Source organism: Balaenoptera acutorostrata, chromosome 11 (assembly GCF_949987535.1).
Source record: "Balaenoptera acutorostrata chromosome 11, mBalAcu1.1, whole genome shotgun sequence".
Classification (NCBI taxonomy): domain Eukaryota; kingdom Metazoa; phylum Chordata; class Mammalia; order Artiodactyla; family Balaenopteridae; genus Balaenoptera; species Balaenoptera acutorostrata.
Genome location: NC_080074.1, coordinates 82849538 through 82877516, shown reverse-complemented (window position 1 = coordinate 82877516; position 27979 = coordinate 82849538). Strand labels below are relative to the sequence as shown.

The 27979-nt window shown below is 37.5% G+C and overlaps 1 protein-coding gene across 6 annotated transcripts in view; it reads left to right on the top strand.

Annotated features, from left to right (window-relative positions):
• The window catches only part of CCDC91 (coiled-coil domain containing 91), a 371744-nt gene that overhangs the window by 331270 nt on the left and 12495 nt on the right, over positions 1-27979 (top strand). The window contains exon 13 of one of the 6 annotated variants that reach the window (XM_057557082.1): positions 13300-13935. The exons of the other annotated variants lie outside the window; for them this stretch is intronic. Within the exon in view, the coding sequence (XP_057413065.1) occupies positions 13300-13377 (78 nt within the window). The 3' untranslated portion in view covers positions 13378-13935. Of the gene's footprint in view, positions 1-13299; positions 13936-27979 lie in introns of those variants that run through there. 6 annotated transcript variants of the gene reach the window in all.

The following is a 27979-nucleotide window of genomic DNA, read 5'->3' as shown; positions in this document are numbered from 1 at the left end:
CTTGAGTTAACCAAAAGTTTTTCCGCTTGGTAATTCTGGGGCATTTTGTATACATTAGTTATAGAACTTCTTTTTATAGAATGATGGCCACAAAGGTTACTAAAGAGAGCTTGATGGGCTTGTTTTTCTACTGAATTCGCCGAAATCAAGTTAGTGGCCTCTGTGTCCTTGGCACCATCTTTGTTCTCTGTATTTACTCCACACTCTGACAAGTGGGTCTCTTTCTTCTACCCTCCTCTCCATTTTCTTGCAACCAGACCTGTTATCCATGGCCTCTGCTATTTTTTTACGACTCTGATTTTAAGTATAAAACTGAAGAAAATGGTGAGAAACTGGACAGCAAAGTACTATTTATCAAATCAAGTCACATATTCTAAGCCTGAAAAGGAGAGGCTTCAGTTCTGTACTATGTAATAAGTATTACATATAGGTTTTGTTGTGTCTATCATTCTTTGAGCTTCTGGGTTGTTACAGAAGATTATGTTCAAAACCTGGCTGCCAGTCAGAACATCATTATACTAGTACGTTTCAAAGTTAGATCCCTCCAATTCATTTGAGTCTTTTCCAGATGTTTTCCAAAGTAGATGACTTTCTCAACATTTGATTTGAAGTACAATATTTTAGGATAAATTCTATATCCAGCATTCAGTGTACATTGGGATTGATTTATTAAATAATCCCACTATTCCTGTCCTGTCACCATGGTGGTTTTTCATATTTTCATATTTTTTGCATGTATAATGTGATTATTACCTTGTACCAGGAAAATATTAATCATAGTTTCTTTGCCATTTTACAAGAATTTTAATATCTGCTTTTAATTCATCAGTGGGGACATTTGGCATATGAAATAACTTTGTTGCTTAGTTTTTCCTTCATAGTTTAGAGTGCTTATTCATTTAAGATTTGGTGTGACTATAATATATTCAACACTTTGCTTTTGTCCTTAATATTTATTCCATTCCTGTGGTTCACATTTTCCTTTTCTTGTGTATCATGTGTTGAAAATGAAAATGTCTTGTCTAGGGTGGAGCTTAGCCACGGCACTAAACAAACATGCTCTCCTTCAGCTCTTTGTTTATTTTAGTGGTTAAATTACTAAAAATCCTGTTAATTAAAAAAAAAAAAGAAGAAGTTTTACATCTACCTTTTTTTTATTGGATACTTTCATAGTACAAATCCCTTCCATTCACCTCTCTTACCCAAAATGACTCCCACATCAGTTGTCAAGAGATTAGTGCAAGTAGCATCAAAGCCCTGAATTTAGTGAAAGAAATTAAGCCACTTGAACAGAGTTTCCAAAACTCAGAACGAATCTAAGATGGGCCATCCAAGGCATGTTCTTCTCATGTCAGTGGTAGAAGTACAAGAGGGAAAGCCCAAAACACTTTAATAAACACTGGAAGTTTCTGATTTTGTCATATCTCTGACATCTTGTTGGCCAAAGCAAGTCATATGGCCAAGCCCACATAGTCAAAAGGCAGTGAAGGACATTTCACCCACCATGAGGCCAAGCATGTTGCACAAAGTCAACATTGATGGAGTGGAAAAATCTATTTCTCCCATGGAGATGGAGAGAAAGAATGGATGAATATTTGCCAGACAATAATTTAATCTACCACACCACCCAATCTAGGTTAGCTACCCTCTTTCAAAGCATACTTCATCATATCACTACCCTGTTTTATTTTCTTCTTAGCGCACGTTATCTGAAACTGTGTTAATAGTTTATATTATTCATTCAATCAAGAACTATTCTCAGATACTTAATATGTACTAGACAGTACTCCAAGTAGGATACATCAGTAAGTAAAACAGATAAATTTCATGCTAATTATCTATCTCCCCGACTAAAATATAAACTCTGAGAGAGGAAGGACTTTGTCTATTTCGTGTTCTCAGTGTCTAGAATAAGCCGGCACATAGCAGATGTTCAATAAATTTTGTTTCATGAATGCAGGAATGCCATTAAACATGTATGTAGTCTAACTCCATTTGCTCAGATTCTGTGTGTACTAGGCAACCTGGGGGATGTTTTCATAGTCAGCCTTATGAATTTAAGATACTCCAAGTCTTCTGTTGAGAAAAGGATCCATGCTTAGCATTTTGGTAAATCCAGGGTTTGTACCTCGGCAGCTGAAAACCAATCCTTGAATGTAATAGTAAGCTCACCAAGTTTCTCACCACCTTGAGAAACTTCTTAAGGGATGGACACCACTGGCTAAGTATACATTTAATTCCCTTCCAAACAGAAACAGCATTAAAGATAATGCAAAGGGATTTTTACATGGAATATATTACACCCAATAGCTCATGAGAGTGCTGCTCACTGTAGATACTGTATCTTCTTTGCTTCAGGGCCCTATCAAAAATAGTTTTAATGATAAAGAATTTGTCCCTTTTTGTTAGGCTCATACATAGTAAGCACACAGGGTATGGTGAAGAGCAAAATTAATTGATGTCATTACCAAGTTTTGAGTCATGAAAAGCCATGCTGTTCATTTACTTTGGGCTTTTAAAGTTCTGTTTCAAGAACTTTGTCTCAGAGTATGTATATACTGTACCAAACCAAGCAAAAACTTAACAAAAGAATGTCAGAATAGACCTGTTTATAGAAATTTGAACTGCATTATCAACAATCATCACAGGAATGTTCCCAACCCCCATTTCTGAAGCTGTAGTTGTTTGATTTTTACACTCAACCTATTAGTGTCTTAAGGTATATGGTCTGGCCAATCTCACATTCAAATAAAACCAGTCATAGAAATTCTCATATATAACTTCAGGTTCTTAAAACTTTTTCATGAACTTGGTTATGAAAAAATATTAAATGCCTTTGCTATAATCATTCAAGAGCTACCACCATTTGCTGAAGAATATACTGTTATCTAATTACAGTGGTTAATAGTAAAATCTAAGTGATCATGAACTATTTTTATAGAATTGGTGATATGGCACTGTTGAAAAATAAGAAGTAAGGTTTTACACAATTGTATACCAAGAAAATTTTAAGTATATACTACAAACAAGATAGACATGATCCCTACACTTTCAAGGCTTATAGTCTAGTAAAGATATGGGGGAACAAAACAGGAAATTGCCACACATGTGACAGTGCTGTGATGGAAGAGGAACAGGGAGCTGTAGGAGCCCATGAAATGGGGACTGAATGAAATCTTCGTGGATCAGAGAACCCTTCCCAGGATGATGTCTAAGCTTAAACTTCAGGAATTACTTCTCTCTCCCTATGCCCAGTATGTAGGGAAATCTATCTTAGAACATAGCCAGATTCTGACCACCTCAATTGCTATCACCACTGTCCAAGCCACTATCGTCTTTTGCCTGGACTTCTACAAAAGCCTCCTAATTGGTATCTTTACTTCTACTCTTGCCCTCCAAAGTCTATTCTTAACACAGTAGGCAAAGTCATTTTTTGAAACTTAAGTCATATTAGTCACTTCTCTGCATAAAACCTTGAAACAGCTTCACCTCACTCAATAAAAGCCAGAGTCGTTGCAGGGCCCTACATGACCCGGCCTCCTCCTGAGAATACCAGACAGAACAGAGAAATACTATGACTTTCTCACAGGTTTTTAGTGTCATCTAATACTCAATTCAGTCTTTTCCAAATTTTACTAAACTGAACCTGCGGGTGAAATTGAAAAATGAGAATCTTGATTTAGTAAGTACAGTTAACTATACACTGTTTCAGATTTGACCCACATATCATTTTGAGGCATCTTTTTCAGCTATGACAGCCCTTAAAACCAAATGCAAAAATAGACAGTATCTAGAGCCAAATTGCTGTATTGCAATGTACTAAACCAAGATTTTCAAATATAATGAAGCATTACTCAATTGCCATAGTCTCACTTTTTAAAAAAATATATGTATTTCATAATATGCATAACATTAGTAGAAAAATACAATATATTCATAAATTAATAAAAAGGCATTTCTTAGGGGTAAAGTGTTTCTATTTTAGACCAGTGGTTTTCTCCACACTCATGTCTAGGAAAAGATTCCCATAAAGACTTTTTAACAGGACAGTGTAGTGAGGGAAGCACTTGCATACATTTGTTGAGAAAGTTAACTATTCAGTCTGTACTCTCATTTCTCCTAATTGGAAGACAGTGTTTGAGAGGGAGAATCAAGATGGAAAGAGTTGGAAAATAGATGTCATAATTGATTTACACCACAGTTATTTTAATTCTAGATTTAAAGTTATTTTAAAATATACTTCACTCCCTAAGAGCTTCAGTGTAACACAGAACAGTATTTGTTTCATTTGTTTTGTTTCACTGTTGTAACACTGATAGAAAAGCTATAAGCTTAGGGAAGAGTAGAGAGTCAGTAAGACTTAAAGCATTTCAGAGAATAGTTAGATTGCTTGTGGAGTGGTCAAGAATGAAATTTTTTTTTAATTGAGGTATAGTTGATGTACAGTATTATATAAGTTTCAGGTGTTCAGCATAGTGATTCACAATTTTAAAGGTTATATTCCAGTTATAGTTATTATAAAATATTGGCTATATTCCCTGTGTTGTACAATATACCCTTGTAGCTTATTTATTTAATACATAGTAATTTGTACCTCTTAATCCCCTGCTTCTATCTTGCCCTTTCTCCCCTCCTGTCTCCCTACTGGTAACCACTAGTTTGTTCTCTATATCTGTGAGTCTGCTTCCTTTTTTTTTAATTCACTAGTTTGTTGTATTTTTTTAGATTCCACGTATAAGTGATATCACACAGTATTTTTCTTTGTCTGACTTATTTCACTTAGCATAATGCCCTCCAAGTTCATCCATGCTGTTGCAAATGAAATAACTTTTAAAGCAACAATGATAGACTGTCATTTACTTTTCTAGAAAACAGGATTGAGATGAAATTCATGAGTAAATTCATCAATAAGTCAAGTATCATATTTATATGATACAAAAGTAATACAAAATTTGACCTCATTTTCAAGGACTTATGAGATGATCAGTCAAAAATTAGTGCATTATATGAGTCAGTACGTGATTGTTGTAATACTTAACTCAGCCTGTCATTGCTCTGAGCATTCAGAAAAGGGAACATCAAGAAAGACTGAAATGTAACAGAAAAGACTACGTAGAGACCGCAGTTCTTCACCTAGCCTTAAAGAACTGTGGCAAACAGTGCTAATTCCCTATGTAATATAAAGTCTCCCCTTCTGCCTACTAACAGAATGCCAGGGTTATTAAAGGTAGCACATTTATAGTTTGTTACAAGCACACAACTCCTCAAACTCCTCTGCAGCCTTGAATGACCACGTAACCTAGTTCTAGGCACTGAGGTGCCAAAGAGAGTCTATTGCATGAGACTTCTAAGAAAGCTACTGTTTTCCTAGTAAAAAGGATCAGACTGCTTTTGCAAGTATGTGTTTTGCCTGTCCTTCCTCTTCTTTTCCTGTGTCAAGCACAGGCTAATGCCTGAAGGTGCAATAGCCATCTTATAACAAAAGGGAAAAAATATATGCTGAAGATACCCATGTAGGAGAATAGTCTGGTTTCTGGACTGCTTACCAGCTCTGCACTGCTTACCCCTAGAGGCCGTGGTACATTAAATAATAAACTTATTTAAGCCACTGTTTGTCAAATTTCTGTTACACACATCTGAATACACTTCAGACTGATGAGAATGTTTGAGGTTAAAGTAAAAAAAAGTGAAGGAAGAAAAGCATCAAGCCACAGTGACATCAACAATATGAACACACAATTTAGGATCAGCATGGATGTTACTTGTCTGATTACAGTGTAGAGACTGAAGGCCCCTAGAATGAAGTTTGTATTGACTCAACTACTTTTAAATATATAAGTTGCCTTAACTATTTTAGGAAAGTATTTTTAATTATTTTCCTTGTCATCATCTATGAATTAACAAAAAGCTTGGCATTCTTCTGTCCATTTTTCTTAAATGAAGGCAGAATTCCATATGTCCCTATATTTAAATATATTCAATCGTCCATCAGTCAATGGTAGACTTCTTCAGGCTTTCCCCGTTATTTAAAGACCTTAAACTATCATCAAGGATAAGCCACTGCAGTAATTTTGCATGTCTTTCCAACAAGTTAACACCACAGAAGTGCTTTATTCAGGCAAAAATTAGTCACCTGAACTGGATATCGTTTGTCAGCATTATGATGGAGGGCCAATTTCTGTAAAGGATTGACATCCAGCATTATTTCAAAGAAATCATATTTTTTTAAAGTATGATATCATCGCTTGTTTTCTTAGCTACAATACAAGTAATCTCTGATTTAAAATAAGGAAAAAGAAAATTCTCAAAATAGTAAAGTATATAAGGCAGTGAGTATAGCTTAATTGTGTTTGAGCTGAAAGATAACAATCTCTTTAAAAGGAGGAAAGCTTAAAATCTTGTAGTTTAATAAAAGTAGTTAGCATTCAGTTTGTCTGTGGTGAGAAGGAGCTAGTAGAGTTTCATGCAGGGAAGAATGGTAGTCACTGAGATACCTCATTCTTCTGGTCCCCTTGGGGGAAGTGAAAAAATGAATAGGTGCAGCTACACACTGAAGAACATTTACTCTGCTTTTATGGCTGAAATCCGTGTATCCTAAATCTCATAGCATGTTTTCAACTAGGCTATAAATTGTAAAATTAGATTATGGTTTAAAAAGTACCTGCTGAAGTAATTGATGACACTTGAATTTTATTATGAATAAGTTTATTACCATAAGAAATTATGTTGAAAATGTCACTTTAGGAATTGAAAAAATCTTTGATTGATGAGTTCTATTATGTATTCAGTGCATGATAATCCATAATATGATGAAATCCCTTGCAACCAGGGTCCTTATACTTCTCACAAAACGTAGAATTGCCAGCTAGTGGGTTGAGAAAGGAGGGTATACAACTAAGAAGAAAGAATAATCAAAAGACCACCCTGAATCAATTGATTCCTTACCACAAGGGGGTAAAATATTTCCTAGGAAAAGGGATAAATTATATAATCACTAAATATTTCCATGCCATCTATAAGGTTTTTTTTTTTTTCCAGGAAAGTTTTGAACCAATTATTAAACGACATGCAATGAAATGCATATGTCACTTAAAAGATTCTTATGCATATCTTTCACTCATCATTTATAGGTCAGGAAAAATTACCCTGTCTGGCAGGTAACTGACTTAAGTTTGGCAGAAGAGCAGCTTCTCTACAGCTATAGCTTAATCTGTAGAGATCCTTTTGGAGTTGCCATTTCTTTTTAGAAACTTGCTACAAGATGACAGATGGGCAGTGGTGCCATAGAACAGCCTAAACTACAGGCGTCATCGTAACTGGTAAAAGCTGCTTCAGTAATACTGAAAATAAGAACAGTTACCCCGGGCTTCCCTGGTGGCGCAGTGGTTGAGAATCCGCCTGCCAATGCAGGGGACACGGGTTCGAGCCCTGGTCTGGGAAGATCCCACATGCCGCGGAGCAACTGGGCCCGTGAGCCACAACTACTGAGCCTGAGCGTCTGGAGCCTCTGCTCCGCAACAAGAGAGGCCGCGATAGTGACAGGCCCGCGCACCGCGATGAAGAGTGGCCCCCACTCGCCGCAACTGGAGAAAGCCCTCGCACAGAAACGAAGACCCAACACAGCCAAAAATAAACATAATAAATAAATAATAAATAAAAATTAAAAAAAAAAAAAGAACAGTTACCCCTTGCAGCATCTGCTAATGGCCTTTTCTCATATTTTTTAACAAAAATCTGACGTTTGGCATAATTATTCAGCAAGAATCATGGAGTCTTTGACCTTCTTATGTATGTATTTAGTTTTTCCAAATTTCCCTGCTGGAAGAATTACTGTGTTTGCCTTTAGAACCATCTGATCTGGGATGTGGGAAGCTAATGGAGCACTGAATTTTATATACCAAGTTATGGGAAAGAAAGGATTTTTGTGCCCTGCACTGAAATGCCACCTTACTGGCTTCTTCATATGGCAGCCCAGCTGACGAAGACATAATATTCCGTGGCCTTGAAAGAGTTATTCTGGAAAGTGAACGCTGAAGTTAACTCAGAGAATTGCCGTTCTATCTTCCCACAGTGAAAAATGAAATGGATCAAAGCATCTGTAAAGCAAAAACCAAAGCGATTATTCATTTCTTTCCTTGTTTAAGAAACATGCCGTTACACTACTGCTGCAGTTCTCTCCTCCAACCCTGATGCCAGTAATTGCACATTCAGATTTACCACACAGAGTCTGACCCAGAGCTATACCCAAAGAGCAACCACATCCAAGACACAGAAGGAAAGCCAAAAATAATGAAAGCCTCTGTATCTGAAAAGATTCTTATTTAAGATCTCAGGTGAGCCTATAGAATTGTGGACCAAGCAATCAGACATCAATCAGAAATGCAGTTTCTTTTCATTTGCCTTGTATTTCTTGAAGTCCTACCAAGAGGGGCTCCAGCAGAGAGCAAACAGAGATGACTGCTTAAACAGCACCTTTGCTCCACAGGAAAATTTTCTTTTAGGTAAACAGTCTTCAATTCCTATGTAGATTTTACTGTGTGTGGATATGTATTAGGGCTAAAACCAAAAGGCAAATCAATGATTAGACATTATTTCTGAAGGCAGAGAGAAGTCATTAATCTTATTTGTACCTAATTTAATAACATATTAATTAGATTAGCTGTTTGGTGCTGGTGTGAGATATAGCACCTGTATACCTGTAGGGTTCTTTGGTTACAAGCAATACAACTGCATCAGGCTAACATTAGGATAAGGGATTTTGCTGAAAGGATATCCAAGGCTTGCAGAATTGTTGGAAGGCTCTACATTAGACTTGGAAATGGACAAAAGAAGCAAGTCATCTTTGGAAATTCAGAGGCAGCAACATTAACAATGGTGTCACAATTAAAAAACAACAACAACAATAACCGGGCAGACTACCTTTACTAGGAGTGGACAGAACTAACTGTATTCTTTTTGTTTCTCCACACTGTATAAATTCCAGGGAGGGAGCATCTGATTGGATTAGTTTGGGTTACATACCTGCCCTCTGGCTAGGAGAGGGCAAGATTCCTAATTACAGTCCATCAGACTATATCTAATGGGAAAGAATTAATACCCAAATGAAATTCAAGTTGCCATTAAAAAGGAGAGATAGATGCTGAAAGCCAAAAAGCAATAGATATTCACTACAGCTACCATTTATTCAGTGTGTATGGTTCATCAGTCATTGTATTTCGCCTTGTAACAGGCCTCGTAGTCAGTTACTATTCTACAGGTAAGAAAACTTAAGCTTTGAGAAAGGTTAGGAAACTTGTCTCAGGTTATACCACTAGAAAATGGCAGAATTGGTACTCCAGAGGAATACTCCCGACCACTAGACTCTGTGCTCCCTGTAGACAGATCTGTGTATTACCAATGGTGAGAGTACTTACTGAGCCTGTCTCTCAGGGGTAAAAGACAAGCAAAAAAGATATTTAGCAAACGCTATATATAAGTATATTAAATCCACCAGTAGTTCTGTGCAGTGTAGAGGTGCTTTATTAGAATCAAACTTCGGGAATAAATGTTATGTAAACGCACAATGCATATGTTTGCAAATGACTTTTTTCCTCTGATGGAAATTCAAGGTTTAGCTTCTTAATATAATGAAGGGTTTGAAGTTATCAGCGAATAACGGTCTTGAGCCTGCAGATCAAGCTTTAAAAATAGGCTTGATTTGTAAGGAAGAGATTAAGGGAAGTAAGAAGTATCCAGTGTTCTCCACTTATATAGTGACAGCCATCCGGGCCAGAAAAAATTGCATAAAATGGAATGAACTACGAGACCCGTTTTTACTGGTAGCTTTCTTTTTGACCTTTGCAGAGTCACTTTCCTTCTATTTCGCCATCTGTAGTGAAGCGATGCCAGTAATCCCCCTGATCCCAAGAATGAAGCGAGATGATGAGTGTACTATGCTTGGTGGCCTCTGAACCAGGATTTCTCAATGTTGGCGCTATTGGCATTTTGGTCCTGATAATTAGTTGTTGTTGGGGGTAGTATAGCCATGGGATGTTTAGCAGCGTCCCTGGCCTCTACCTAGTGGATGCAGTAGCACCCTAGTTGTGGCACCAAAACCACTGTCTCCAAAAGCACTACTAATTTTCTTCATGACATTCTTCTGTTTACTAAAATAAGTACCCTAAAGTCATAAAGGTATTTTTCCAAGGGACTTATAAAAATTATTTTGTATGTTTTTCATTTGTCTTCCTACCCTCCCACCACTTTTCTGAATTTATCTTTGGGAGCAAAAAAAGTGCTTACCACTGAACAGGATGGTCTTCCTGGCCTCTTCCAGCTCTAGGATTTCATGTCTTTATGCCATCTCCAGATCTAATAATCAGCCAATACAGTGTAGCCTTACCAGTTTGTCTTAAGTCGTATGTCCCCCAAAGGCAACTTTGAGATTGAGATTTGTGTGCAGCAAATTAGAGAATTCTTTTAGGACCAGCTTCTATGTGGGGAGAAAGAAGTAGGTTTGGGCAAAGGGAGGAGTTGCAATGCAGTTGCATAAGGGCTTCAGCTAATCCCACAAGAGCCCTGGAACTGGGCTGGCCCTTTACAGTTGAATCACCTTGAGGCAAGGGATCTGGGCCTTTATACCCCTGCCAAGACCAGTCATTGAATATGGGAGGCTCTCAGAGAGAGGGCATGACCTTGGTCAAGGTAGCAGTTCCTGGAGAGGGATTCAGCTGAGCCCCACCAGCCACCAACACTCCCAGCAACTATGGGAATTAGTCCTGAAAGTAGACTCTGGGTCGTGTTCTACAGTCCATTCCTTTCACTACTCAAGTCTATTTCCCTTATATAGGTTCTTGTAACAGTTTCTCCAGGATTCTGTTTGGTCTTCTGATTTTCTTTTGTGGGGAAACAAAAAAGGAAAGTTGGTGGGATGAGCTGTAATTCCTACTGCTTTACCTGGTCTCGAGGCTACAAGTGATTCTCATCTCCCTCCTCCACTCCTTTTTCTAGATTCCTCTACCCTTGGCTGAACTCTGCTGTTCTGGGGGCTTACCTGATGAAATAACCCAGATCCACAGTCATAAGACCTCTAAGGCTCTGTTGCCATGTGTTTCTCAGGCTATGGCTGCTGAACTTGTCTATTTACAGGTAAAACGAGGCAAGGCAGTTCCAAGAATTGCCCTCCTGGATCACCTAGGTGTCAAACATAGTCTTACCTTACCCCATTGTGTAACAGCCCTATCTCTTCCTGCTGATGAGGATCAATTACCCCTGCCTTCTTTCCTTGCGTACAGTTTTTTGGCCTGAGGAGCCCGAAGTGACCAGGTGGCAGTACCAGCTTAAAGTTTAATGGGACTTATACTGTGTCCTTTGTTGGGATAGCAACAGAAAATCAGGACCTCTAAAGCCTAGAGTTTGCTGGAATGGGAAGCACAAAGTCTCCAAGTCAGTTATCAACAATGATGGTAAGTAGGGCCACTTTTACTGCCACCTCTTGGTTCTGGGAACTATGAATTCTACTTCCTGGGAACACAGCTCCTTATAATGTTTGTTGGTCTAGGGTGTATTCTGTATCCTAGAGAATGGATTATAGGATATCATCTCTAAGGTGGAGTCTCAGCTGTGCCTTCAACAGATCATTCCATCACTATTAGGCCAGCAGCTTCTGGGTGGTGTAGTTTGTGATAGGACTTCTACTGTCAGCCATAGGTTGTGGCATTCCTACCATCACTTTCTGTATGCTTCCAAGAGCCATCGTAGCAGTGTCTTAGTGTCATCTCATGTAGTCTTACTAGGGTATTAAATCCTGTGAGAGAATGCTCTCATGTCAATAAACTCTCCCTTATCCAAACTTATATTCTATCTCTTCTTGATCCAGCACTGTCTCGTACATAGTCTCCTGCCTCCTGCTGGTACATGTTGGCTGGGTCCTACAGGGCCTTTGCGATATAGTCCCTTTCTTTCCTTAGCAGGCACCTCACTTCCCAGGGTGGATTATGATGTAGTTCGATAGATGGCATTAGTCTGGGGGCCAGGTCTTGAAGACAAGAGGTGTAAATCTTAGTGGAAGGGTTGCAGGGGTGGAGGTGCGTGTGTCATCTTATAAGACGGAGGGCTATTTATTGCCTTCAAGCAACAATAGAGTACTAGTCTCTAGGTAGATGTATAATATATATCACAGTTTAATAGAGCTTAGTTCTGGATCATGACATGAGTGACTTAACATGTTCTTCTATATCATTTTTTTTTCCTTTTTTTTTTTTTTATAAATTTATTTATTTATTTTTGGCTGTGTTGGGTCTTCGTTGCTGTGCGCAGTCTTTCTCTAGCTGCGGCGAGCGGGGGCTACACTTCATTGCGGTATGCAGGCTTCTCATTGCGGTGGCTTCTCTTGTTGCAGAGCACGGGTTCTAGGCGCGCGGGCTTCAGTAGTTGTGGCTTACGGGCTCTAGAGTGCAGGCTCAATAGTTGTGACGCACGGGCTTAGTTGCTCCGCAGCATGTGGGATCTTCCCGGACCAGGGCTCAAACCCGTGTCCCCTGCATTGGCAGGCGGATTCTTAACCACTGTGACACCAGGGAAGTCCTCATTTTATTTTATTAAGTTCTCTTTAAAAAATAAGGCTTTATAGATAATCATCATGTAATTAAACATACATGATATATATAAAGAGCTATTTGTAGGCTATACACAATATAAAAAGATAAGTAACTAGGTATTATCCAAATGAAAATATTTGGATTGCTTTTCAAAACTGATAATTATGGGAACAAGAAAGGAAAAAAAGGAAGGCTCCAAAGCACCCAGTTACAGAATTTCTATTTCTTATACATAGACATTAATATAGTATTCTCTTGTTTCAAGGCTATTTTTAGTCCAAAATGTTTGGTGAAAGAGTATTATTTTCACTTAGTTGTAAAATCTATATGTCTTGATCAAAGAACTCTTCTTCTATTTCCGGACTGGTAATAGTTTTGCACACTCTAGCAATGTGTCAATACTCATTCTTGCACTTTTATTCCTTGAGAATACAGTTATACCAGCAGGGAGTGTACCAGTGTAGAAGGGAGTATAGCCACCAAGGGTTGAATCTTGAAATCTGAGAGGGTGAAGAAGCTGGTTTTTAGATAAGAAATGCAAATAAATTGTTTCTGTGAAAGCCTGTCATGCTTCTTAACTAACTTGCTAATTCTGTTCACATAATAAGACTTTGAAAACTGGTTGGATAATGACTTGTTTCATAAATTCACTTATCGTGTATTTATTGAACCTCTGTTACGTGCATAATCCTTTGGCTGAAACATAATTATTTTTTCCCAGGAGGAGCACAATACCCAGACTGCGTCTCCTGTGAAGTCTGCCTTAGGGCATGGGCCGGTGAGAAAGGCTTATGTCTAGAGCAGAGTTCTTGATTTCTACCACCCATTCTCTGCCAGGTGTTCTCCTTCAGAAGTCTTTCTTATCTCAGGAAATGGCACAGTCACTCAAACCAAAATCCTGGAAGTCATCCTCTTTCCACAACTCACACAGTCTTCCAACAAGACTGACAAACATACTCCAAGATAATACTGAATTCATCAACTTCTTACCACCTCTCCATTGCATCCTCTCTAGCCCAAGCTAATATCATCTTTTGGCAGGTCAAATATGCCTTAGAATATCTCCTCCATCTCCACTACTATGTCATAAGGCCAGGCCACCATCATCTTTACCAGGACTACTCGCTTCCGTTCTTATGCCCCCGCACTTCTCCTCTGCAGTGTATTGTCCATCCAGCATCTCGTGATCTATCTTCTCAAAGCATAAATCTGATCATCACGTTACCAAACTTGAAATCTTCCAGAGTTTTCCTAAAGGCTATCTCTTAGCCATTTTAGCTAAAATCACACCACACGTTCCTCCCAGGAGCTGCCATGCCTTATTTTTTTTCCCTAGCACTTATTTTTTTCCCCTAGCACTTAACAGTAACTGAAACCATTTTACTGTTTTAAATGGTGTTGTCTGTTTCCTCCAAAGAATAATGATGCACTTTAAAAGAAAAAAAGCTGTATGTTCCAATATGTACCCCACTGCCGTGTATTTTGTAGGCATTCAGTAAATATTTGCTGAATAAATGAGAGTGGCAGTCACAGCAAGGACTGAGCCTGGAGTGATTCCTCTTACTGAAATAATTGTTCTATTCAGTAGGGTCTGAGAAAAACCTGTACTTATTTTGTTAACTTTGTTTTATGAAGAGCCCCTTCACTGTGTCCGCATCTCATATGTCAATTTTATGTTGAAAAAAAAAAAAATGGTACTGTGGTACCTTGCTGTCATCTTATGCTGCTATCAGTCTTCTATCTCCACCTAACCACGAGCATTACTTGTCACTGGCAGATGAACATGATTTTCAGCCATGAGAAAATAATAAAAGGTTCTTAGTTCTAGAGAATTCTAAGATTTTTCATAATGTTTTCAATGAAATAAATTAACCTCTGTTCTTTCATTTTATGGAAATGGCTCTGAATGTCATTAAAAACACACATGTTTGTAACTAGATGGATTTCAGGACTTAACATCTTGTGTTAATCTTGTTTTTTAAATCCCACTGCCACCCACTTTTGCTTGGTTGGACCACCCATATTTGGGTTTCTATGATGCATTCTTTTACAAATAGGGCCTTTTTTTCCCCATTGGAGTTTCCTACCTTACATACAAATGACTGTTTTCTACTTGCAAGGGAAAAGATACTACACTGAGCAAGTTTATGCTCCCTCATCAATTTGAATTTCTTGTCAGATTCTTTTTCCTTTTCCTAATATGATTTCCTTAAATCAGTAGAAGTAATATTCCCTGTAGCTGTAGAATCTGATTTCAAAGAGGAAGAGGTGTAATCCAGGTTAGCAGCAGAGGGAATGCGGATATGTCCCCTTAGAGAACTCAGAATTAATGCCACTTCCCTTCCCATTTCCTGCATTTCCTTTTTCAGTGCCCTTGACTCTGTCAAGCAAGATGTATTTACTGAGGCCAGCTACCTGTCCAGCACTATAAAAGATACTGTGGGATAAAGCAGGGGTTTACCAAACTTGACTAATGGACCAAATTCAGCTTGCTGCCTATTTTTTCATAAAGTTTTATTGGAACACAGCTACATCCATTTGTTTGCATATTATCTATGGCTACTTGCATGCTACAGGAGTAGAGTTGAGTAATTGTGACTGAGACCATATGGCCCAAAAAGCCTAAAATATATACTATCTGGACCCCTACAAAAAAGTTTGCCAACCCCTAGTATATAAAGCATAGACTCGGATTCTCATAGAGTTTATGAATTAATTGGGCTGGTTGTTAACACATGGAGTAACTGGTGAATCGATAAATGACAAATTGTGTGATACTGAAAAGAATAGGCACCACAGAATGTTTATTGGTTGGAAGATAAATCTAATCTGCAGAGAAGCGATTAGTTAAGCATGCTGAAGTACGGAAAGCTTCCTTATACTGCCTTTCCCCCCTTATTCTGTGCTTTTCTTTGTCGAGTCCCAGATATGCTATAAAATTAAAAGATATTCGAAACATCGTTGTCAAGGCTTTTCCCAGATGTGTGTCCTCCATAATTCCCCCAAAGAGATGCGTTGGAGAAATAGGACAGGATTCTTAAGACTGCAACATTGTTTAGAACCATGCCTGGCATATTATAGGTCCTCAGCTATGCTTGAATAAGTGAAAGAACCTGCAAATCTAAAGGAAAGAAAATTCTGTGCAAGCAATAGCTAATGTTATTGAATATTCAGAAAGTGCCACCTTAGAATGGTGTTTCTCAGCGGGAAAGCTCCTAGTTCTTTAAGAATTAAATGGTAGTGGGCATATAAACGAGCCTGACACATGGCATGTTATAAGTGCTTAATAAGTCTTTACTGTCATTATTTAGAGGAAATTGCATATTTTCTTTCAGACATAGTACTAATTATACTGATATACATGAAAGTAAGAAAAGCATATAAATTAACCCTTGATTGTATCACCCTCTCAATTAAGTATTAAGAAAACATTTGTACTTAGGAAGTACATAACAGTGATTCACAATAATGTAAACTGGCTGTTTCATCAGTGTAGAAACATTCTCTTTTGATTTTGTTGTGCTGATTATCAATAATAAGCCATTAATATCTTTTAAACATCAAGAGAAATTAACTACAGTAGATGAAGCTGTATCTACTCAGCTGCTTCCCTTTATAAAAAAAGTTTTATTTTAGTTTAATGTAAATTCTAAGAATACCACTCAGTGAATTTTCACAAAGAAAGCACACCTGTGTAGCCAGCACCTAAGTCAAGCAGAAAATTGCCAACATCTCAGACACCCCCCAACCCCAGCCTCCTTCCAATCACTACTACTCCACCAAAGGGAACCTTCTTCCATAGGAACATACATTGCAAAGACTAATGGAGGGGATGTTAACACATTCTTTTTTTTTTTTTTTTTAATTAATTAATTTATTTATTTATTTATTTTTGGCTGTGTTGGGTCTTCGTTTCTGTGCGAGGGCTTTCTCTAGTTGGGGCAAGCGGGGGCCACTCTTCATTGCGGTGCGCGGGCCTCTCACTATCGCGGCCTCTCTTGTTGCGGACAGAGCACAGGCTCCAGACGCGCAGGCTCAGTAGTTGTGGCTCACGGGCCTAGTTGCTCCGCGGCATGTGGGATCTTCCCAGGCCAGGGCTCGAACCCGTGTCCCCTGCATTGGCAGGCAGATTCTCAACCACTGCGCCACCAGGGAAGCCCAACACATTCTTTTAATAAGTCCACAGACTCCTTTAGGCCTTTGAGAACAATCTGGCATTTTAAGAAGAGAATAGTCTTCTGACACTGAAGTATATCATGCTAAACATGTCAAAGTGCTTTTTACATCATCAGTAATATGCTTTGACATGTTTAATATGAAGGCCTTCAGGGGCAGACAGTTATTTTCCCTTCTTAAAATAGAGAATGAGGCAGGGTTTAACTACATGAAAAAGTTCATGATTAAAAAAACAACAGCAGTAATCAATCTGTCGTGGCTTCACTAGAATGCCCATTAGTCAGTCATGCAGACTTCACTAGACATGGAGATGTGGGAAGTGAACTGGAATGAACCTCTGTTCTGCTCTTATCCCATGCATTCAGGTAATTTTATTATTTTGTATTTTTCACTAATGTCTGGATGGAATTCATATCTCTCCTTCCTTCTTCTCTGTTTCAAAGGTCATGCTAATCTACACTGACAATTAATTATGTGCTCTGAATAATGTATAAATATCCAAGAAAATCCTTTGAAAGATATCCAGTTTCCTATTTCTTAGAGTTATTTCCCCATCCTAATTTTTCGGTGTTTTACTTCATGTTATATGTTTTTAAGTTACTTAAAACAAACAAACATAAACAGGAGGTCATTACAATTCTTGTTCCCAAATGTTTAGTTTGGCATGTGATGCAAGGCCTCAATTACAGGCTGGAACGCCAGAAGCTCGAGCTGAAGACAAGAATGTGGTGCGCAGGCGTGATTTGAATTCAGGAAGAGTGTTTATATTTTCCCAAGGGCCTCATTAACAAGAGTCAAGCCCTAACTGTTACTACCAACACATTTTAACAGATTAACTTTTCTGATTTGTGAAGTAGAGTATCATCTTATATGTGTGCATCTTTTAAAAACCTTCTCTTCCCTTTCAACTGCCCTTTAAGCTACTGCAGAAAGTTTAACAGTCAGTCCTTATCACACTGGAAAATGTGTTTTTGTTAAATATCCCATGGCACATATTCACCCAATAGAGTTTTATTTTTTGATATTTTCAAAATTAGAAACAACCTAAATGTCCACCCATAGGGGACTGGTTAAATGCATTATGTTAAAATGGAATACTGTGTGTCTACTAAAAAGAATGATATTTATCTACATTTGTTGATATGGTTGTAAAACCTCCTGAATCATATGATCCTGTATATTTAAATATATTTTGCTATATACCTCTGTGTGTGTGTTGTATTGCAAAATATATTTTAATAAACAAAAGAAAAATGTGATCAATGATCTCTAGGAGGTGGGCTGGGAGAGATTTTGCTTCCTGCTATATAATTCTTTGTTTAAATATATGATATATGATTATATCTTAGTTTTAAAAAGAGAAAACCAGTTTAAATAGACCATTGTGTTGTTTTGTGTCTACTTTTTATATGTCCTATTTCAACCCTTTTTCTTTACATTTAAAAAGTATATTCAGAATCCTCTCCAGAGCTTTGGCTGAAACAGCATACAGGTTTGAATTGAGTGTCCTAGACAGAGAAGGCCAGAGTTTTGGTTTCCCATTTAAGCCATGCCGCACTTAGAGGGAGAGGCTGACCAATGAAGTCAGTGCCAAAACTGAGAGTGGTACTGGGGTCGGGGAGAGTTCTCTAGCTCAGTTTCTTACTCATTCATCTGGGTGTGTTTTGTGGCTTTAATAGGATTAGAGAAACATTTGCATTGAGGCTTCAGGAGGATTTTCATGCTGCTCAACTCACAGAGCAATATAAACCCACAGGATTAAGAATGGGGTTTCTGTGAAGTGAGAAGGGTAAGAAGAATACATGCATCTGGTTCCCTCCTTGTTTTCTACTTGCTAAGGAAGGCACTCCAAGATGGTGGGGACAGAAATATATGTGTAGGCAAGGGCATAGTTTTCAAGGAGACATGGTATGATGTGTTTTTTAAGGAAGTTGTTACAACTCTTTAAGAAGAAAGGCAAGTCCAATTGCAAGTGGTTTGTTGAAAATAAGACCAATAGAGAAAATGACTTGTCTCTCAAATATGTTATCCCATCATTGGTTGCTTAATCTTCCATATTTATTATTTCTCGACCTTGATTTTTCCTACATTTTGAGTCCCATAAATATTGAAGTTATTCTTCCTGTCTACAGTTCAGAGACCGATATTACCTCTTGTAATTTAGGTGAATGCTGACTTACTCCAGCAGTCATCTGAACTGGAGGTGGAAGTAACACCCTCAAGAAATTGAGAATCCTAAAAAATAGCATCCAATTAGGATCTGTGGTGGGTTGTATTCTCCTAAAAAGGCCACAGCAGTGTTTCCAGGCCAACATTCTCTTGCCACTCCCCGTCGGTCAGCAGAGTCTGTTTCTCCTCCCCTGGGTCTGGGGCCGAACTTTTTGAATGCCCCAACAGACAGAATGTGATGGATATGACACTGCATGATTTGGAGGCTGGATCGTAATAGGCAATAAGGCTTCCACCTATCTCTTTTTCTCTCTTGAAACACTCACTTGTGAAATCTGACCACCAGGCAATGACAAAATTGAAAGTAGCCTGTGTGGGGGGACAAGCATCAACCATCAGATATGAGAGTGAATGAGTCCTCAGATGATTCTAGCTCCTAGCCTTCAAGTCTTCCAACTGAGGTCCCAAACATCATGGAGCAAAGATAGGCTGTCACAGCTGCACCATATTCCAGTTCCTAACCCACCGAATATGTGATCATAATAAATGGTTGTTTTACACCACAGAGTTTGGGGGTAATTTGTTTTGCAGCCATAGTGACTGGTACAGGGCCACTTGAGATGGATAAGGAAGTATCTGCAGACAAGGGCAAAGTTCTTTTTGAGAGAAAATTAGTATCTCTACAGTGTGGCCTAGATTCAAATAGTACTTCTTAAAAGATACAAGTAGCTAATATTTTATTTGAGATGCACAGAGAATAGTAATGAGAGAATTAGTTATTAAAATCTACTGAAGCAAGCAGAGCTTATGCATCCAGAGACCACTGAAAGGAGTCTCCTTAGATCCAATTAAGCACTCCTTGAGGTTCCAGGATGTTTTAGGACTTAGAATGTTATCTACACTAGTGGATCATTCCAAAATACTGTCTTTTCAGAGAGATTTCAATATGTCATTAATTAGTTCTTCTGGTTTTAGAAGCACAAAATTAGCAATGTCGTAAAAAAATTTAGGCTGGAACATTCACTGTGTTAATAGATCTAACAAAGTTTAGAAATGAGTGATTCCCAATAACAGTTCCCAGTTTTCAGTGATAGAAATTAAGAAACTTGACAATTTGTTCATTTTATTGTTTTGTTATGAATTTCAAAACGTATATAATTTTCAAATAAGTTTATAAATTATCGTTACTAATTCTTTTATTCCCCCATTCGTCCTGATTATATCTATGTACCATGAAAATAAAGGCACTCAGTTATCAATTATTTAGAATGCAAACCTCTATTTCATGTGATATTGTATTTTATTAATAGATTTTGTAAATTTAAAGAATACCATCACTAGTGTACTGAGTATTTTATAAAATAATTTGCAGGTTTTTAAAATCATTTAAAATAATTTGTACATCTTTTTGAAGGTAAATATACCATTTGACTCTTGAAAATTTTGAAAATGTATTACGGTATTTTTTTCTAAAGTACAGTTACTAAAATAAATTAGTAATTACCTCTTCTCTTTTTGTTCTTTATTCAGTAAATTCAGCAAACATTTAGTCAGCCCCTACGATGTGCCAGGTACTGTTTTAGACCTTGGAGAGACAGAAATAAGTACCTCAGAATCCCCATTTTCCTTAGGGTTTTCTAGGGAGCTTACATTTTAGTGGGGTATGGGACTGACAATAAACAAATGTATGATATTTGGGGATGATAAATGCCATGAGAAAGGATCAATAGTTAGTGATGCAAATGAAGAGTAGGGGTGCTATTTTAAAGTGAGTGAGAGCAGTCCTCAGTGATGAACTGAGGTGGCATTTAAGAAGAGATGTGAATGTAGAGAGTGATCAAGTCATGCAGCTATCTAGAAGAAGGACATTCCAGATAGAGAGAACACCATGTGCAATGGGCGTATGTAGAAAGAGTGCTTGGTTGTATTTGAGAAAGGACTAGGAAGACAGGATGGCTGAAGCAAAGTGAGCAATGGGAAGACTGTTAGGAAGTGAAGTTTTAAAAGTTTGCCCAAAAGGAAAGTGAAAAAAATGATTTACATGGAGGGGTGACTATAGCATTTGTGCTATCATGGACTTATAATTGAGCAGTCCTTAATTAATGTCATCTCTGATGATCTCACATTGAAGGGACTTCAGAAATTATAATTTAATCTCTGAAAAGGCTCAATGGATTTATGATCATAGCAAGTCTTCTTAATTTTTAAATATATACATTTCAGAGAAGTAAATGGAGTGATCACTATTGAGTTTTAAACATAAGATATATTACTAGGATAAAAATGGTAGGGAACGCTGGATGAATATAAAAGTTTAAAGAAAGAGAGGAACAAATTGGCTTCTTTCTCTTGTTAATAGGCATTTAACTTTCCTCCGTGTCTTTTCATGATTTGATAGCTCATTTCTTTTTCGTGCTGAATAATATTCCATTGCCTGAATGTACTACAGTTTATCCATTCACCTATTGGAGGACATCTTAGTTGCTTCCAAGTTTTGTCAATTATGAAGAAAGCTGCTGTAAACATCCATGTTCAGGTTTTTGTGTGGACATAAACTTTCAACTCCTTTGGGTAAATACCAAGGAGCACAATTGCTGGACCATATGAGAAGAGTATGTTTAGTTTTGTAAGAAACCACCAAATTGCCTTCCAAAGTGGCTGTACCATTTTGCATTCCCACCAGCAATGAATAAGCGTTGCTCCATATCCTCACCACCATTTGGTGATGTCAATTTTCCAGATTTTGGTCATTCTAATAAGTGTGTAGTGGTATCTCATTTCAGTATGTGTTTCTCTGATGATACATGATGTGGAGCATCTTTTCATATGTTTGTTTGCCATCTAGTTATCTTCTTTGGTGAGGTATCTGCTAAGGTATTTGACCCATTTTTTTAATCAGGTTATTTTCTTATTGATTTTTTTTAAAATTTTATTTATTTATTTATTTATTTATTTATTTATTTTTGGCTGTGTTGGGTCTTTGTTTTTGTGCAAGGGCTTTCTCTAGTTGCGGCGAGCAGGGGCCACTCTTCATCGCGGTGCGCGGGCCTCTCACTGTCGCGGCCTCTCTTGTTGCAGAGCACAAGCTCCAGACTCGCAGGCTCAGTAGTTGTGGCTCACGGGCCTAGTTGCTCTGCGGCATGTGGGATCTTCCCAGACCAGGGCTCGAACCCGTGTCCCCTGCATTGACAGGCAGATTCTCAACCACTGCGCCACCAGGGAAGCCCCCTTATTGTTGAATTTTAAGAATTCATTGTCTATTTGAATTATAGTCTTTTATCAGATGTCTTTTGAAATATTTTCTCCCAGTCTGTGACTTGTCTTCTCAGTCTCTTGATACTTTCACAGGACAGAAATCATTAATTTTAATGAATTATAGCTTATCAATTATTGCATGGATTGTGTCTTCATTATTGTTTATAAAAAGTCATCACCATACCCAAGGCCATTTAGGTTTTCTCCTATGTTGTCACATAGGAGTTTCATAGTTTTGCAATATACTTTTAGGTCTGTGATCCATTTAGAGTTAAGTTTTGTGAAGGGAATAAGATCTGTATCTAGATTCTTTTTTTTTTTTTTTTTGCCCTTTGATGTCCAGTTGTTCCAGAAGCCATTGCTGAAAAGACAATCTTTTCTCAATTGTATTGTCTTTGCTTATTTGTCAGAGATCAGTTGATATATTTATGAGGGTCTATTTCTGGACTCTCTATTCTGTTCATTGATCTATTTGTCTATTCTTTCATCAGTACCACACTGTCTTGATTACTGTAGCTTTATAGTAAGTCAAAGTCTGGTAGCATCAGTCCTCCAACGTTGTTCTTCTCCTTCAATATTGAGTCGGCTCTCTTGGGTCTTTTGCCTCTCCATATAAACTTTAGAATCAGTTTACTGACATTCACAAAATAACTTGCTGGGATTTTGATTGGGATTGCATTGAATCTAGAGTAAGTTAAGAAGAACTGACATCTTGACGATATTGAGCTTATCCATGAACATGCAGTATCTATCCTATTTAGTTCTTTGATTTTTTTCCATCAGTTTTATAGTCATCCTCATATTGATCTTGTACATATTTGTTACATCTATACCGAAGTATTTCATTGTGTGTTTAATTTAAAATTCTACTTGTTCATTATTATATTATATAATAATGTAATTATTACATTACATTATAATTATAATACTATAGTTATTATATAATTATATATATTATATAGGAAAGAAATTGACTTTTGTATATTAACCTTGTATCCTGCAAACTTGCAATAATTGCTCACTAGTTCCAAGAATTTTTGTCAATTCTGTAAGATTTTCTACAGAGTCAATCATGCCATCTTTATCATAAAACAAAGACAGTTTCATATCTTCCTTTCAAATCTGTATACCTTTTATTTCCTTTTCTTGTCTTACTGCATTAGCAAGGACTTCTAGTATGATGATGAAAATGGTTAAGAGGGGACATCCTTGCCTTGTACCTGATCTTAGTGGGAAAGCTTTGAGTTTACCACCTAAAGTATGATGTTAGCTCAAGTGTTTTTGTAGATAGTCTCTGTTAAGTTGAGAAAGTTCCCACCCTTCCTAGTCTACTGAGAGTTTTTATCATAAGAGTGTGTTGGATTTTGTCACACAGTTTTCTGCATCTATTGATATGATCATGTGACTTTGCTTATTTAGCTTGTTGATGTGATGATTACATAATTAATTTTTGAATGTTGAACTAGCCTTGCATACTTGGGATAAAGCCCACTTGGTCATTGTATATAATTCTTTTTATACTTTTTTGGGTTTGATTTGCTAATATTTTGTCGAGGATTTTTTCATCTATGTTCATGAGAGATGTCTGTAGTTTTCTCTTCATGTCTTTGGTTTTGGTATTAGGGTAATGCTTGCCTCATAGAATAAGTTAGGAAGTATTCCCTCGGCTTCTTTCCTCTGATTCCATATAGCTTTTGACTGCTAAATTTTCACAGAAAAATAGAGGACCAACCTCTGTTCAGAGAATATGACTAGATTTTTAGTTTATCATACTTAATATTTAACAGATTTTTAATATATATGGTTATATTCAGAGTCACTATATTGGCATTTCCTAAAGACTTTAAACTCCATCGTGTCTTTTATTTAGAGAAATCTGGACATACATCAGCAAAACTATCATTTTTCATCCAAACGTAGTGATACCTATGTAGTAAATGAGGTGGTAAGTCATTTGGATAGGTCATACCCATGGAATTCCTATATGATAATAGTCTGCATTTGTTTTACCACACACCATTTAGATTACTTGATCCTTCTGTTCCCTTGCATAATGTCATTTGTTTATATTAAAACACAAGAAGAAAGAGTTTCAGTGTATTGGCTGGATTTGTTCACATTAAAACACAAAAAGAAAACGTTTCAATGCATTGGCTGTATTGCCTTAATTAAGTGGATCCTCAGACAGTACACTGTAGTGGAGAAAGAGCAGATGTCTTGGGACTGTGTTGCTACCTTATATGGTATTTCAGGAGCATCTCAAATGCAGTGTGCACTTATGGATAACTTTTTTTTTTATAAAATTATCCCCACACCTTCATTAATCTTACTTCCTAGTTCCAGTGCATTTGTAATGATGCTTGGTGAAGATGGGTTACACTTAAGTTACTTTGCCAGATATTTTTCTGAACCTTTCTCACCTGTAAATATAAATATATAAATATAAATATGGGTGAGAAATGAAAATTTTAAATGGGAATTTTTATTAATTGAGATGGTTATTTCTGTAGGAATTCTAGTTTACAATCATTTGCTTATTTTGTATGTATAAAAAAGCAAATACAGAAGATCATTGTTACTTAGTTGACAAGAAAACTAAATGATTGAAATAGAAACAGAAGTCATATAATACCTTTTATACCAGCCTCACAAATGCCTCTGGGCTATAAACCATCAATTTATGAAATTTCTACCCAAAATGCCACCAATTCTGCTTTGCAAATTCCCTACAGATTTTTAAAGGAAGGAAGAGAAGATTCTTGGTCTTTTCTTGCTTTCATTTGTTTACCATTACTGTATTGTCCCATTTTGTGGGAAAGCCTTTTAACTTTAACATTGTAACATAGCATAGGTATACTTTTCATCTTAGTGAGAGAAGTATAGTATATGATTAGGAGTGTGTGGTTTTTGAATCAGATTTCCTGGATTAAAACTGAGCTTTGCTATTTATTAGATTCATAAACTTGGGCAAGTACTTTAACCTTTCTTGGCCACATTTTGTTCATCTGTAAAATGGAGATTAAAATAGTCCCTACTTCACATAGGATTATTATGAGAACTAAATGAGTTGCCCCATGTAGAGTGCTTACATTACTTGGCACATAAAAAGTTCACTTTTGGTGTTAGCTATTAGTGCTGTTATTTTATTGAGTTCCCTAACTGTATAGTTGAGATCAGAATGTCTTTGGTTCTACTCACTCTCTCTTGAAGTATTTGTTAAATACGTTTTTGTTCCAGAAGTGGTTTGTGACAACTTAAAATGTATGTATTGTTAAATTTCATGGTGAATGGAAAATGAACACCAAATAATGAGTGTGAAGCTGATAGTCAATATAAATATATATTTATATTTATGCCACAATGTCCTGTCTACTTACCAAAGTTAAAATTGCTTGGAATTTCCTGGGGACAAAACAATCATATTTTATCCATAATATTCATAATTTTTAAATTGATTAGGAACTTTATGTTTCTTTCCAGATATTATAAGTTAACTTGTTTGCCTAGGCAAAATTTCACTGCTATAGTTTTAAATCCATCCCCTTTATATGTTTTTTTAACATTTTTAGGTGTTTTTCACTCTTCTAGATTGTGGATGAAATACTCTATTTAGCAGAGAACAGGGGAAAAAATAAAAGAGGCACTTGCCAATGCAACTTGCATACCTATATGTTCAGGTGATGGACATAACCTGATCATTATGATTATTTTATTTTTATTTTTTACCATTCATATACTCTTAAGCCATTACAGGATATTTTATTCCATTAATTGTTTTTCAGTGCCCAAATTAAAATGTCCAATTCAGTGGAAATTTCAGTCTCACTGACAACATTTTGAGCCTCAAGTAAATTTTTGTTTCTATTATACTAGTAGACACGTACAGTGTAAACTTGGTACCTTTATCACTGGGATTTATATTTGCCTCCTAGTAACAGAAACTAGAAATAACAATGGCATAAGCAAGTCCAGAGGTAAGCAGTTTAAAGCTACGGAAGCTTAACAAAATCATAAAAGATTCAGGATCCTTCTGACTTTGTACTTTTTTAATCTTTAACACTGGCTTACATGATTAGCACTATAGAATGGCAGCCGGAGCTCCAGTAAACACATTTGTGATAGAGGAAAAAGGAAAGATTGCAAGAACCAAAAAGGGAAGAAAATTCGGGACAGGCATCTGTCCCACTTTTAAGGAGCTGTTTTGGAGTTCCTCCCCAATAACTTGCACTCACGTCTCTTTAGCTACCCCTGGCAGCGATAAGGGAATGATGCCTGGAGGATGTTCACATTTTTCCTAGGACTAAACTGTAATTTTATTGGTAAGAAAGAAGAGTGGATATTGGAGAGAGAACTCTCAAGCTTTGCCATAATCCCTGACTTCTCATATCTTCTGTTTGGAAGGTGTCCAGTGTTAAGTTTCTTCAGCGTCTTCTCTTTGAGCAGGTGCTATTACCATTTTTAGGCAATAATATCCAAATTTAGCTTTCTTAATTTAAACCAAACCTCCTTTGCTTGCTTACAAGGAGGAAGGTTAGGGTTTTCCTACATTTCTCAATCCAGCTGGGATTTTAGGAGGACTGACAGGTGCTTTCCCACTTGGTTCACTCAGTAGGATAAATCTGTTTTAAAATGTGCCAGACAGATGGTACTGTGTTTTTTCCAGGCTTCAGTGATCAAGTACACACTGTAAAATCCTGAATGACGAAGAAGAGCAGCCCTATTTAAAATGAGAGGAAAAAAGTCTATTCTCACTAACTTCCATGTGATTAAATGTTTCTTTGGTCCATTGGTTCTATTTTGGGTACTGAGGATTTCCTAATGGGAATCAGGTGTGCACCCTAGCTGCGGAGCCGCTCCCCTTGGGCACGTAGCCCCTTCTCTCAGTAGTGGAAACGGAAAGAAGCACAGATTCTCAAAGCCTCAGAGGTACCCCAAGGTGAGGTCTGTCCCACACAGTGCCTTTATGAACATTTCCCCTTTCTTTCGTTATGGACCTAGAGAGAAGCAATCCATTGTTTTTATATACAGCCCCTGAGGTTTGCAGATTCTTTAAGGCATATGTGATGTATTTGATGTGCCAGTTTTTCTTTAAGTGCTTCTGCTGCATTTTCCGGGAACCACCTGGACGTTAATACAACAGAAACCTTCCTGAACCTACCTCTTAGGAAGAGAAGATAATTACATGTCTTAAGGGCGACATCTAGAGGGATTTTGGCATCTTGACAAGTTTCTGCACAAGTGTACACAATGCAATAAACCCCTACATATTTATAGCAAAACAGATACTGTGCCAAAGCCCCCAGCCACACCCGAAGTTCTTATCTGAGAAGGCACTGTACTATTGTGGTGTAGAGAATAGCTTAGTGTCATACACACCTGGATTTGAATCCTGGCCCTGCCACTTGGGCAAGTCATAACATCTCTAAGCCTTAGTGGCCTCATTCAGAGTTTCAGGAGAATAAAAATGAGATAATACACAGTAGAGGTTTTCCAGTGATGCCCTGCGCTTATGTAATTTCCTTCCCTTGAGCCTGGGCTGGCCGAAGCAAAGTTGGCTTTTGGGAAGATCATGGCCTCTGTCTTGGGCGCTGTCTTGCTCTCTTGGCGTGCTCTCATTCTCTCTCGGTTGCTTGCTTTGGGAGAGCCAGCTATCGTGTTATTAGGCACCCTTGTGGAGAAGCTCGCGTGAGCTCTGTTGGAAGTGGATGTTTTGAGGCCTGTCGCCAGCCGCTTGGTGAGCTTGGAAGCAGCTTCTTCCCCTGCTGGACTTCGAGCTGCCTGCAGCCCAGCCACAGCTTGAT